At 37.2% G+C, this 15,692-nt stretch overlaps 1 protein-coding gene across 1 annotated transcript in view; it reads right to left on the bottom strand.

The window, feature by feature from the left end:
• FCHSD2 (FCH and double SH3 domains 2) overlaps nt 1-15,692 on the bottom strand; it is a 176,863-nt gene that overhangs the window by 136,485 nt on the left and 24,686 nt on the right. The window contains exons 4-5 of the mRNA XM_011993650.1: nt 13,529-13,583; nt 12,543-12,671 (exon numbers count right to left, since the gene is read on the bottom strand). Of these exons, the coding sequence (XP_011849040.1) occupies nt 12,543-12,671; nt 13,529-13,583 (184 nt within the window). The remainder of the gene's footprint in view (nt 1-12,542; nt 12,672-13,528; nt 13,584-15,692) is intronic.

Raw genomic sequence — 15,692 nt, 5'->3', positions numbered from 1 at the left:
TCATTATTGGATCAACATTCCTCATTATCTGCCTTATCCGCCAACTACTGTATCACTTTACATCCAACCACCATTTCGGCTTTGAAGCCGCCGCCTGGTATTGACACTTCGTGGATGTAGTCTGGTTATTCCTATATATACCTATCTACTGATGAGGATCCTATTCTTTTAGTATAATCAGTACAGCTGACTTCCAATCAACTAGTTTCGATAACATTCGAAAAAGAATGATCAACCTAGTACTAGCCTTAACAATTAATACCCTACTAGCCCTACTACTAATAACTATTACATTCTGACTACCTCAACTCAATACTTATATAGAAAAATCCAATCCTATGAGTGCAGCTTTGACCCACTAAGCTCTGCTCGTATTCCTTTCTCCATAAAATTTTTCTTAGTTGCCATTACTTTTCTACTATTTGACCTGGAAATCGCCCTACTACTACCCCTACCATGAGCCCTTCAAACAACCAATCTTCCACTAATAACTAAACCTTCCATTATGCTAATTATCATTCTAATTCTTAGCCTAGCCTATGAATGAACCCAAAAAGGACTAGATTGAACTGAATTGGTAAGTAGTTTAAATAAAATAAATGATTTTGACTCATTAGATTATGATAATCATACTCACCAAATACCCTCCATCTACATAAACATTATGCTAGCATTTACTATTTCACTCTTAGGCGTATTAACCTACCGTTCACACTTAATATCCTCCTTACTATGCCTAGAAGGAATAATACTATCACTTTTTATCATAAGTACCCTCACAACTTTAACCATGCATTTCTCCTTAGCCAACATCATACCCATTGCTCTATTAGTGTTCACTGCTCGGGAGGCAGCAGTAGGCCTTGCCTTACTAATCTCACTCTCTAACACATATGGCCTAGATCACATCCACAACCTAAACTTACTCCAATGTTAAAAATAATTATTCCTATAATCATACTACTACTAACAACATGATTCTCCAAAAACAATATAATCTGGGTCAACAAAACCATGCACAGCCTAATTATTAGCCTCATTCCTCTATTATTCTTCAATCAAATTAGTAACAATCTCTTCAACCATTCAACCTCTTCATTTTCCGATCCGCTAACACCACCCCTCCTAATACTAACAGCCTGACTCTTACCTCTCATAATAATAGCAAGCCAATATCATCTACACAATGAACCCACCTCACGGAAAAAACTCTACCTCTCCATAATGATCTCCCTACAAATCTCCCTAATTCTAACATTTATAGCCACAGAACTAATTATATTCTATATCCTATTCGAAACTACTCTTATCCCAACCCTAATTATTATTACCCGATGGGGTAACCAAGCAGAATGCCTCAACGCAAGCACATATTTTCTATTCTATACACTAGCCGGCTCCTTCCCCCTATTTATTGTACTAATCTATACCTACAATATCCTAGGCTCACTAAACATAATACTACTAACACTCACCGCCCAAAAACTAATGACCACCTGATCCCATAATCTCATATGACTAGCATGCATGATAGCCTTTATAGTGAAAATACCCCTATATGGCCTACACCAATGACTCCCCAAAGCCCATGTTGAAGCCCCCACTGCCGGATCAATAGTCCTTGCTGCAGTACTCCTAAAACTAGGCGGCTACGGCATAATACGACTTACTTCTATTCTCAATCCTTTAACAGAATATATAGCTTATCCCTTCCTTATATTATCCGTATGGGGTATGATTATAACAAGCTCAACCTGAGGTCAGGAGTTCGAGACCAGCCTGACCAACATGGAGAAACCCCGTTTCTATTAAAAACACAAAATTAGCTGGGTGTGGTGGCATGTGCCTGTAATCCCAGCTACTCGGGAGGCTGAGGCAGGAGAATCGCTTGAACCCAGGAGGCAGAGACCAGCCTGACCAACACAGTGAAACCCCGTTTCTATTAAAAACACAAAATTAGCTGGGTGTGGTGGCATGTGCCTGTAATCCCAGCTACTCGGGAGGCTGAGGCAGAGAATCGCTTGAACCCAGGAGGCAGAGGTTGCGGTGAGACGAGATTGTGCCATTGCACTCCAGCCTGGGCAAGAAGAGCGAAGCTCCATCTCAAAAAAAAAAAAAAAAAAAAAAAGAAAATGGGTAAGTTATTATGATATATATATATACACACACACACAATGAAATACCATATAGAAAAAATAACAAAGAAAGTTAAAAATCCATACAAATGAATCTCAACAAATATAATGTTGAGTGGGAAAAATGCAAGTTGCATAATATCATAGGGCATAATACCATCTAAGACAACACTATCTATTGTCAGAGTGGTAGTTACAATGTGTTGAACATAACGGAGGTGTTTTGGGAGTGGTCACCTAGGAGGTTTCCACTGTACTGAGAGTGTTTCATTTTTGAAGCTTGGTGGTTGGGTAAATGGGTACTCATTTTATTATCTTCAGTATACTTATATAATTAGAACATTCATAACACAGTTTTTAAAGTTCTATACCAAGGGTGGGCAAACTAAGGCCCGTAGGCCAAATCCAGTCCATCACCCAGTTTTGTAAGTAAAGTTTTACTGGAACATAGTCACATTCATGGCTGTAATGCAACAGCTGAACTGAGTAACCACAACATAGAAGCCTAAAATATTTATTATCTGTCCCTTTACAGGAAATGTTTGCCTACCTCTGTTCTTTAACAAGATATAAGTAAAGACCTAGAGTGCAAATTAAGGAGCAATTAATTGTGAAATAACTGAATACAACCATGGACATGGTTACTGGGAAAAATGACCAGCAGAGTTGATAACAGACAGACAAGTGGGGTGGGGGGGGCGGGATGGAAGAAAACAAATGTTTTGGTCCATTTTCTGTTGCTATAACAGAATATCACAGACTGGGTAATTATAAACAACAGACTTTATTTGGTTCATGGTTCTCGGGGCTGAGAAGTCCAGGTGTAGGGGCCTGTATCTGGCAAGGGCCTTCATGCTGTATCATTCTATGGTGGAAAGCAGAAGAGCAAGAGAACACAAGAGGGAAAGTGGAAAGGGGCCCAACTTCTCCTTTTATCAGGAACCCACTCCTGTAATAAATAACTCACTCTCACAACAATGGCAATAATTCATTCATGAGGACTCTACCCTCATGACCTAATGACCTCTTAAAAGTCCCACCTTTCAGTATTGTTGCACTGGGAATTAGGTTTCCAACACAAGAACTTTAGAGGACACATTCAAACCATAACAAGTAAAAACAAAATAAGCTTTAGAGCACTGCTGTTCAATAGAATTTTCTAAGATGGCAAAAATGTTCTATATCTGCACTGTCCAACATGGTAGACACCAGCCACATGTGGCCTTTAAGCATTTGAAATACAGCTACTGGGACTGAGAAACAGAATTGTAAAATGTATTTATTTTTAGTTACTTTAAGTAGTTACATGTACCAATGATAAAGGCACAAATATGGATAATTAAAGGGCAGGCTGCAGATAGATTTGAGAATCATATGGTATTTATGGGAATTGAGTCAAATGATTACTCTCTCCAAGAAAGAGGGCATTAAAAAAAAAGGATATAAAGCAACAGAAGCAGAGATTTAACAGAATTAAAGCAGAATTAAGCAGAATTTAATAGAATTGAAGACTTCCGTGCTAATTAAGTGAACAGACATTAGGTGAATCAGAGGTGCAAGAGCTAGAGATGACAGAGAAACCAGAAGAGCCACAACTCACAATAAAAAAGATGAGTTATATATACCTACATATGAATGAGGAAGATTTTTGGAATTAATGTTTAGCCAGAAAAGCCAAAAAAGAACTTGGCTTTCTGTTCTTGGCTTATTTCACTTAACATAATGTCCTCTAGGGGCATCCATGTTATTGCAAAAGACAGGATTTCAATCTTTTTTATGGCTGAATAATATTTCATTGTGTATATATACTACATTTTCTTTATCCATTTATCCACTGATAGATACTGAGGTTGACTCCACATCTTAGCTATTGTGAATAGTGCTATAAGACATCTCTTCAATATACTGATTTCCATTCATTTGGATATATATCCAGCAGTAGAGAGTAGAATGGTGGTTACCAGAGGCTGGGAAGGGTAGGAAGGCGGGAACAATGAGAGGTTGGTTAAGGGGTACAAAATTACAGTCAGATAGAAGGAATACATTCTATTGTTTAATAGCACAGCAGGGTGTCTATAGTTAACAATAATTTATTGTATATTCCAAAATAGGTAAGAGAAAAGATTTGGAAATGTTCTCAATACTCCACGATATACAATAAATATTTGAGGTGATGGGTATCTCAATTAGTCCCATTTGATCCTTACACACTGTACGCATGTATCAAAATATCACACATACACTATAAATATATAGTTATTATGTATCAATTTTAGAAAGGATTTGTATATTAATGTTTTTCTCTACATTTGATCAAAAAAAGTCTGCAAAAGATAAGTCAAATTATATTTTCTAGATTTCTGCCATACAGAAACATGTTTATCTTTTGTTACCTCACCAAATTATCAACTAGCCCATTTATGTTTGGCTTCCACTGAAGAAATATTTGTCTAGAAATAAAGTCCTATTAAGAATTACTAAGCTTTTAAAAAATCTTTCATTAAATTGGCATTTGTTCTCTTTTCTACTATGACACATTGTATCTCAGTCTTCCTCATCCAAACCACAAAGAAAATATTTCACAAGCTTCTAAAAAATGTTAGTTCGTGTATTGCACAAGAACATGCTATGAAAAAGGAACATGTGAGGAACAAATCATCTCAAACCAGGTGAGTTGGTTTCTATAGATTTGATGAAATCAGTTATCTGATTTGCAGGGTCTAGCAATAGTTTTTTGTTTGTTTGCTTTAGTTTAGAGTTTAAAGAAATCTGCCCGATGATATACAGACACAGAATGATATATTCAGTATCTGCTCTAATCACTACTGGCATAAGAAATAAATAATATTTCTTGGGGAATCTGTCCAAATACTTGTATTTAGATACCAACATGAACTTACTATTTTTATTTCCTTTTTTTAAGAGATGAGGTCTCACTTTGTCACCCAGGCTGGAGTGCTGTGGCATGATGACAGTTAACTGTAGCCTTAAACTCCTGGGCTCAAGTTATCTTCCCACTTCAGCCTTCTGAGTAGCTGGGACTACAGGCACGTGCCACCACACCCAGCTAACTTTTAAATTTTTTTGTAGAGAGACAGTCTCACTATGCTGCCCAGGCTGGTCTCAAACTCTTGGACTCAAGAGATCCTCCCACCTCAGCCTCCCAAAGTGCTGGGAATATAGGCATAAGCCACTGTGCCTGGCCTGATCTTATTCTTCAGAATAATTAGGCTAGGGGAAATTTTAATTAGGCTAGGGGAAAATAAAACTGGAGGAATCATACTGCCTGACTTCAAATTATACTACAGAGCCATACTAACCAAAACAGTATGGTACTGGCATAAAAACAGACATACAGACCAATGGAACAGAAGACAGAACCCAGAATTAAATCCACACATCTACAGTGAACTCATTTTCAACAAAGGTGCCAAGAAGATACATTCGGGGAAAAGTGCTGGGAAAACTGGATATCCATATGTAGAAGAATGAAACTAGACCCCTATCTCTCACTATATACAAAAATCAAATAAAAATGAATTAAAGACTTAAATCGAAGACCTCAAACTATGAATTTTTTTTTTTTTTTTTGAGACAGAGTCTTGCTCTATCACCCAGGCTGGAGTGCAGTGGCATGATCTCGGCACACTGCAACCTCCACTTCCTGGTTCAAGCGATTCTCCTGCCTCAGCCTCCCGAGTAGCTGGGACTATGGGTGCTCACCACCACACCCAGCTAATTTTTGTATTTTTAGTAGAGACAGGGTTTCATCATATTGGCCAGGGTGGTCTTGAACTCCTAACCTTGTGATCTGCCTGCCTCAGCCTCCCAAAGTGCTGGGATTACAGGCATGAGCCACCACACCCAGCCCAAAACTATGAAAATAAAGCACTGGGGGAAATTCTCCAAGACAGTGGACTGGGCAAAGATTTCTTGAGTAATATCCTGTAAGCACAGGGATATTACTCAAGATATTTTTGGTTGAATAATATTTCAATGTGTATATATACTACATTTTATTTATCCATTTATTCACTGATGGACACTTAGGTTGATTCTACATCTTAGCTATTGTGAATAGTGCTATAAGACATCTCTTATAGCAACCAAAGCAACCAAAGCAAAAATGGACAAATGGGATCACATCAGGTTAAAAAACTTCTACACAGCAAAGTAAACAATCAATAAAATGAAGAGACAGCCCATGGAATGGGAAAAAAAAATTTGTAAACTAGCTGACAAGGGATTAATAACCAGAAAATATAAGGAGCACAAACAATTCTATAGGAAAAAAAATCTAATAATCTAATTTTTAAAATGAGCAAAAGCATCATCACTGGCCATCAAAGAAATGCAAATCAAAACCACAATGAGATACCATCTCACACCACTTAGAATGGTGATCATTAAAAAGTCAGGAAACAAAAGCTGCTGGAGAGGATGTTGAGAAACAGGAACACTTTTACACCATTGGTGGGACTGTAAACTAGTTCAACCATTGTGAAAGACAGTGTGGTGATTCCTGAAGGATCTGGAACTAGAAATACCATTTGACCCAGCCATCCCATTACTGGGTATATACCCAAAGGATTATAAATCATGCTGCTATAAAGACACATGCACACGTCTGTTTACTGCGGCACTATTCACAATAGCAAAGACTTGGAGCCAACCCAAATGTCCATCAATGATAGAGTGGATTAAGAAAATGTGGCACATATACACCATGGAATACTATGCAGCCACAAAAAAGGATGAGTTCATGTCCTTAGTAAGGACATGGATGCAGCTGGAAAACATCATTCTGAGTGAACTATCACAAGGGCAGAAAACCAAACACTGCATGTTCTCACTCACAGGTGGGAATTAAACAATGAGAACACTTGGACACAGGGTGGGGAACATCACACACAGGGGCCTGTCATGGGGTGGAGGGAGTAGGGAGGGATAGCATTAGGAGATATACTTAATGTAAACGATGAGTTAATGGGTGCAGCACACCAACATGGTACATATATACATATGTAACAAACCTGCACATTGTGCACATGTACCCCAGAACCTAAAGTATAATAAAAAAATAAAAATAAAAAAATAAAAAATAAAAATGAGCAAAAGATCTAAATAGACATTTCTCAAAAGAAGTCACATAAACGGCAAGCAGGCATATAAAAAGGCGCTCAACATCAACTGATCATCAGAGAAATGCAAATCAAAATTATAATTAGATAGCATGTCATCCCAGTTCAAATGACTTTTATCCAAAAGACAGGTGATATGTTTGGCTCTGTGTCCCCACCCAAATCTCATCTCAAATTGTAATCCCCATGTATCGGGGGAGGGTCCTGGTGGGAGGTGACTGGCTTATGGGGGTGATTTCCCCGATGCTGTTCTCATGATTGTGACTGAGTTCTCATGATATCTGATGGTTTAAAAGTGGCATTTCCCCCTTTGCTTTCTCTCTCCTACCATCATGTGAAGAAGGTACTTGATTCTCCTTCACTTTCTACCATGATTGTAAGTTTCCTGAGGCCTCTGCAGCCATGCGGAACTGTGAGTCAATTAAACCTTTCTTCTTCATAAACTACCCAGTCTCAGGTAGTTCTTTTCTTTTTTTTTTTTTTTTCCTTTTGTTTTTTTTGAGATGAAGTCTCACTCTGTCGCCCAAGCTGGAGTACAGTGGTGTGATCTTGGCTCACTGCAACCTCCACCTACCTCTCAGGTTCAAGCGATTCTCATGCCTCAGCCCCCCTGAGTAGCTGGGACTACACGTGCACGCCTCCACGCCCAGCTAATATTCTGTATTTTCAGTAGAGATGGAGTTTCACCATGTTGGCAGGCTGGTCTCAAACTCCTGACCTCAGGTGATCCGCCCACCTCGGCCTCCCAAGGTGCTGGGATTACAGGCTTGCGCCACTTACCACGCCCGGCCGCAGGTAGTTCTTCAAAGCAGTGTGAAAACGAACTAATACAACAGGCAATAAAACATGCTGGTAAGGATGTGGAGAAAACAGAACCCTCATGCATTAAAACTACTATGGAAAAATCACAAGTCCAATAAAAGAAATGAACTGTAAAGTTGAAGAAGTCGCCCAAAAAGTAGAACACAATGACAAGGACAGAAAATAAGAAAGAAATGAAATTTAAAGAAGCAGGCTAGGAGACATCATATCTTAATAATGGGAAGTTTCAGAAAGAGAAAACAAAAGGCAAAAATTAATCCAAGAAATCAAAGGGTACACTGAGAATATTCCATAAACTTCTAAAAAAGAAAAAACAAACAATTAGATCAGATACGAATAATCAAGAACTAGGATGACTTTGAATTCTCAATACTTACACAGTAAACAAGAAAACAATGAGGTATGGACTCCAATATTTGAATGACAAGAGTTTTCAAGCTTTAATTCTATATCCAAGTACAAGCACAGAATATGCCATTTTCTAAACATAGTATCTCAAAAAACTTACTTCCCATGCCTACTTTTTCAAGAAGGTACTGGAAGATGTGCTCTACCAAAGGACAGTGTAAATAAAGAAAAAATAAGACATATCATAAAGAAAACTGAAGATCTAACACAACAGAGACATACAGGAAGATCTCAGAATAAACACTTGCATCTGACACAGAGGGCAACTAGTCCAGATCAGAAGAATGTAACTCAAAAGACAGTTATAATGACGGTTGTTATCACTAAGATAACAACTGCTAATGTAAGAAAGAATGTCCAGGAAATACGAAGAGAATATAAAATAATTCTTCTGTTCCCTAAGAAGGCAGGAGGGGATGAGATATAATCCAAAGCTGAGGTGAAAAGATCACCTTTAGACAGGAACAACTGCTACTGAGACTCTGGAAGAGTCTTGAACACAGATGAAGTCAGATAGTGGACAATAATGAAGCTGCCTTCCAACGGTTTCCACTGTCTCTGTAAATTAGGAAGAAAACCCACTTGCTAAGCATAAAAGAGGTGGTTGAAATAACTGTTAAAAATAGTAGGAAAAGTTAACTAGGGAAAAACAGTAGGCTATCTAAGCAGTGTTGAGACTGCTGCACTGGTTCCCCTATTAATTTATGATCATGAATCTGCTCTGTCAAAACTTTTCTTCAGCAGTACTTGGCTGCTTAGATACAGATTATCCAGTTACGGGGGCTCATCAGAGTTACCACTTCATTTCATTTGGAGAAGGGCAAAGATAAGAATATAAGTTAGAGAATTATTTAAATAATGAGCTATGAACTTTAACAAGGATAATGAAGAAAATGAGAAAGGATAATATGTATTAAGTGGTTAGGATAATGCCAAGGCAATATTAAGCAATAAAAAAGATAGCTATTATTATTAACTAACCACAGTCTTCCAGCGGTAAGTGATTTCCATCACTCTAATTTGCAATCATCTATATAAATATATCTCTCTCTTGCTCTCTTCTACCATAACAAGCTCTTTGAGGATGAGCAGTGTGTCTTACTCATCTTTGTCTCTTCCCAAAGCCTAACTCAGTAGTTAGCACGCTGTAAGAGGCTCTTAAATGTGTATGATTAAACCAACAAATCAAATACCCTGCCTTTAAGCTACCCATATAGGGCATTATCACCTTAACATTAATTCAGAAAAATAGATATCTCCTTAACATTCATTTAGAAAAAGATATTTTCAAGAAAGGCATCTAAGGGCCACTGTCAATTCAATGGTGGAAATTTACTAAGTAGCTAATAGCATGATTGATAGGAATTTTCCAGTACTGTAGACTACAGAATTAGCATGAGGAAGAAAGTCAGTTAATGCACAGTACATGAAAACTGAAAATATGTTTTCTCATTTTTAAGGGGCAGGAGGGACCAACCCCTGCCTCTATTTTTAATCAGTTTAGTACCCCACAATGTTTCATTAAATGAATACTCCAAAGCACAACCTACCCAATGCTGATCAAATATATGCATAAAGACTTCAAAGTAAGTTCAAGAACACATACTAATCTGTGAGCTGGCCAGCCCTTTAACTTCCTCTTTGCTTTAGGCAGAGAGCAGATCCCCCCAAATAAGAATGTACCTTCCCTGGTTTATTAAAGGCCATTCTTTTTTGGCTGTAGATGCAATTGAAAAAAAAAAGGATTTGATTTTTGCTGTTGCTTAAGCTAATATAATGTTCATTTAAAAATATTCATAGGGAAAAATATACAGCTTTGATACAATAGTAGACATATATAGGATATAGTGAATTACAACCTTAAGTGCAAGCGGTGCTAAAAATCATCTTTAGTAAATGCATTCTTTGAAACTGTTGGTCCTTGTAAGTCTGAAGCACTATGTAATACCTAATATGATATTAAAACTGGCCAGGCCAAGCAGCTCACCCCTATAATTTCAGTATTTTGGGAGGCTGAGGTGGGAGGATCTCTTAAGCCCAGGAGTTGAAGACTAGCCTGGGCAACAAAGTGAGACTCCGTCTCTACAAAAAAAAAAAAAAAATTAGCTTGGTATGGTGGCAGGCACCTGTGGTCCTGGCTACATAGGAGGCTGAGGCAAGAGGATCCCTGAGACCAGGAGGTTCAGGATGCAGTGTGCCATGTTCAAGCCACTGCACTCCAGTCTGTATGACAGAGTGAGACTGTGTCTCAAAAAATATATATACTAAAACACCTAAACCTCTAGGTCTAATACTTTATGGAAAATATATGCAGAGTTCTCATGAGAGATGACAAAACAGTTCCTTGTCTCTGTATTTTCTAACCTGTATTCTAATAAGCAGAAGTCGTAACAGAAGCTAGGAAAAGGGGATTTCAGGCAGTGAACAAAAAGGAAAGAAAAAAATGTTTTGCAATAGGATACTTCTTAGTCCAATTGGACTCCCTTCAATACTCTTGTTTTTGCCTGAAGGTCCCAGGAACTGTCCCATCTCTACTTTCAAGGAAATAACTTGCAGTTTCTGTCCAGAGTTGACCTCCTTCCCAGAGCTATTATAGAAAAAAGAGCACCTGCTCTGGCTGCATCCCCATTCACAATTGCTGATGTGTAAATTAAGCAATTCAACTACAGCAATGTGTGTGTTTGTCAGTCATTAAGAACAATACATTTGAGGGGGATGGGTTGAAAAAAAAAGAAAAAAGAAAATGACAAAATGTCTGGGTTTTGGGAAAACAGGAAAGAAAGACAGATACAATCCAAAGCAGAACTTGTCTGCCAGCAACAAGGGAGAAACTTGGCAACAGATTAAAAGGTTTCCTTTTCCTCTACCCTCTTCTCTTTACTTTAGTGAAAGTTAAAGACACATCATAGCTGGTATAAACAGGGAAAGGCTAGATCAAGTTTGGGTACACAAACTGTAATCGAATCTATCTGCATTTCAGAGTAATACCCAGAGGACATCTTCAGATAGCTACTGAACATATTCTTTTGTTTGTCCCATACGCAGCTCAAAATCATCAAATAGTAATGTGCAATTTACCTATAAATTCAGGATAAACTTAATGAAATTTTTTAAAAATCTAAGTTTTTTAGAAATAAAAAATAGCCAAGCAGGCTCACACCTGTAATCCCAGCATTTTGGGAAGCTTAGGAGGGAGGATTACTTGAAGCCAGTTTGACGCCAGCCTGGCCAACACAGCAAGACTCCTGTTTCTAAAAATAAAAAAAAGGAGCCAGGCATGGTAGCATGCGTCTGGATCCCAGCTACTCAGGAAGATGAGGTGGGAGGATCTCTTGAGCCTAGGAGTTCAAGGCTGCAGTGAGCCGTGATCATCACTGCACTCCAGTCTGGACAACAGAGTGAGACCCTGTCTCTAAAAAATTAAAATTAAAAAAAGCTTCATAATTATCATTAGACATAGTTGTGGCCAAAATTCTAGTTAATAAAAACTTCGGGCTAAGAGATACACTATAAAAATACATTTTAATAGAAATATTCTTTTGCATAAAACTTTTCTTACAAACATTTTTCAAAAAATACAGATACAATCTAACAAAAATTATGCTAAAATATCAGTCTTTCTCTGATGATTCAGAAGATACCTGAAGATTCTGCCTAGCTTCAATAATTTATTGAAACCATGACATGAGTCTTATAAAATAGCTCAGAAGTATTTTCCCAGTTTGAGTTATTATTTTATTTCTTATATCACTCTTGTATCTTCTATATCAATAACCACTAAATAACAAATGTTTGCCGCACCTAGGGAGTATTATAATCCTTTACTGTGACTTCTCTGTAAACATTTTCTGAACTAAAAATTAACTCTAAATTATCTGAAACAGATGCTATCCAAACAATAACAAGTATATTCCAAAGAGATGCAACATAGCCTGGTTACTCTTCTATAGATTCAATCCCATAAACCCAACATCCAACTCGAGTTGTTTTTGTTTTTAATGAAGTAAAATTACCATAGATACAAAATCTATATTACCTTCATAATGTTAACTAAATCTGTTTGATAGTAGCGATCCTGATGTGCATTTGCTGCCGCTAGGGTAAGAAGATAATCATTCCTTGCGTGGGTAGCTTTGGAATTACACTCAGATCGCCGGGCTTTTAACTAAAACATAGCAAAAAAAAAAAAATAACAATAACAATCAGTCCAAATTGATATTGTACTGCAAAACACAGGAATCCTACTCTTAGTCTGCAATTAATGGCTCCCCAACAAGAATAAAGGTAACCATGTGGGGAAAACATTTATATGTATATAAAAATTATTCATCACTACTGAGGAATGAAACAGTGACTAGAACTGTTATACAGGGTACGAACAATTTCAAATATTTGCTTAACATACTTCTAAAGCTTTGTAAATAACTTAAAAATATTTTGCCCATTTTATTCAAATGAGTAAATAAAGGTTCTGAAATTAAGTACCTTATCTTCAAAGGTATGGGTAAATCTAGTGGAGTTAGAAAATCGTTTTCTAAAAATCAGCACTCCTAATGTGCCAGATGAACTGCATGCTAGTTTGAAGCCTGGCAGCCACAGCCAGGTCTCTAAGCTTACTTAATCAGGCATTCTACAGTGTGAAGTTTTCGAAGGAAAAACTCACTCACATCTGGCCCAGAATATCACTCAAGGGTCTAAATCTAAATGAAATAGATTTTGTAGAGCTTTCCAAAGCCCCCGGGTTAAGTTTCTTGGACTAAGAGCTAAAGACAACAGGCTACCTAAGCAGGTAAGGTATAGAAACTTATCCCTAATGCAGTCTTGAAAAGCAAGTGTGTCCAAGGTGTTGACAACTGGGTGAAAAACCCCCATGAACTGGGAGGGAAAGTTCCTCCCTGAGTCAGTGACTTTAAAATGCTTCTCTAAGGTAGAAATAATTCACCTCCACCCTCAAAGATCCAATCCTCTGTTTTACAAGCTAAGAGGTTTCTCAGTTGTGAAATATACTTACTGAAAACTTACCTTTACACTTGCCTTCTGTAAACTGATTCTTGATTGAAAAAGACTAAGTTTAGATCTATAATAAAAATAGAAAACTGTGTTTAATAAAATCATCTAATTATATCACAATAAAATTATTAAATATATTATTAAATTTTAAAAATAATCTTTTTTGAAGATACTGTTCTAAAAAAGAATGAAAAAATGGAAAACCAAGAGTAATGATTATTTTCCTTTATTTTACTACAGGAAGAATTTAATATTATGGTAAAACAGGAAATACTGGGATTAATATAAGAAAAATAACCAGAATGACCCCCCCAAAAAAAAACTTGACAAAAAAAAAAATCAAAATATATTGTTGTCTCCTAATAAACAAAAGCCATCAAACTATAGACTATTCTCTCAGTACCATACAACTTCACACACTTTAGTTCCTGCAAAGGTTAGAGAGACCCAGGGACAACCAGCCTATGGATGCAAGCGTCAGCAAACTTTCGGGGCTGTGTGTGAAAGACTCTAACAAGACCAGGAATGCAATAATCCAATCAACAGGCTCTATGAAGTCCTTACTTCTATTATTCCCCCCATTAAAAGTACTTCTTGTTTGGGTACCTGCCTGTGTGCCTCCTCTGCTCTAAAACGGTATTCTGAACTTACTGAGAAAGTCCTGGGACTCTCTGCTCTGTATGATGTAATCTTCTCCCACTCTGTATTCTTATCTCCCTTGATCCTTTTTCAGTTTGGGAGAATAACCATAATCTAACAATCAGTAGTACAAACATGCTGATTTTACCCAAACAGCTAGAGAAAACCATATGGAGAAAGTCAACAGACAAATGCTAGGAAACAAGCAACACTCCCAGGACCAGTGATTTTTTTTTTAAAGCTGCAATGTTTGTCTTGACTTCAGTGTCACGGTGATTTCCACGGGAGAATTCAATACATGTGCTGGCAGCCGTGCCTCATGAAGTAAAGTTGCTGCCCAGTTTGGGACTGGATGATGGAGCAGTTAGTCTTTGCAAAGCCAGTGTGAAGAGGATAGGAAAAGCAGTCTCTTATTTTTCTAACAAGAGAAAACATTCAGGGTTGAACACATATGCAGCCCAACTACTTCCCCAACTATTAAAAAAATTGGGTTTAAAAGATCCCTGTTATTTTTTACCTTGTCATAGTCATATCTCATAATTATTTTTTTATTAATCATATTCCTGTTCATTTTATCTAGAAAAGTAAAGGCCATAAACTCAAATCTCTGAGAAAGCCTTTTCAGAATAAGACTGTGTTTGGAGATATTCCCAGTTCTCCTTTTTTTAGTCATTATCCAAATAGGCTGAGTTGCATGTAGATCTTCCAATATAAGGTTTTAAGTTTCTGGCTTCTGCTTTATTTCCTAATCCTAATATACAGTATTAAGGTAGGTATTAGTGATAGATAGAATAAGATAGTACCTGTTCTCAAAGATTGCAATCTAGAAAAAATAAGGCAGGATTTTTACACCCAAACACTACACAAATAATGAACTATACCGTGTGCTACTCTTTACCACCTACCCTTCAAAATTTATGTCCCTTGGGGTTCCAAACTCAACTTCTCATCTATTCTATACATAATTTTCTTCTTGTAACTACCATCTGATAGGCAACTGACCCTCAAAGCAAGATCTTGAGGCCCAAATTCTCATTTAAGTGCCAGATATTTGACTACCTTCCAAACATACTCACCCCAGTGTTTCCCACACTCTTCAGAATAAACATATCCAAAATGAAATTCATCATCTCCTTCAAATTGTATCCCTCTTCCTTCTATGGTCTCTCCTAATGCGTGCATCTCCACACCATCTGTCAAATCATCTATCAAAACTATAGGTAGTACAGTTTAACTTCCCCTTCCTGATCTTCCTCCTCAACTCTACTTAGAAAATTTATACTCATTCCTCAAGATTCTATCCAAACATCACCTCTTCTATAAAGCTTTCCTTTATCATTCGGCAAAATTAACCTCTATATTTTCTATGCTTTCCTAAGAGTGTTTTCACATCACTACTGCAAATAAGTTATTAGTTAATATTAAGTGACTTTAGACACTTAATTTCTTTTAGTTTCTAATTCCAGGCCTTAAACTCCTTGAGGGCACAAAGCTTACCTTAGTAATCTCTGTACTCACTGTACCCAATATAAAGTAT

The sequence above is a fragment of the Mandrillus leucophaeus genome, unplaced genomic scaffold, assembly GCF_000951045.1.
Source record: "Mandrillus leucophaeus isolate KB7577 unplaced genomic scaffold, Mleu.le_1.0 Scaffold432, whole genome shotgun sequence".
In the NCBI taxonomy this organism is placed as follows: Eukaryota; Metazoa; Chordata; class Mammalia; order Primates; family Cercopithecidae; genus Mandrillus; species Mandrillus leucophaeus.
The sequence above is the reverse complement of the archived record's forward strand: the minus strand, read 5'-3'. Positions and strand labels throughout refer to the sequence as shown.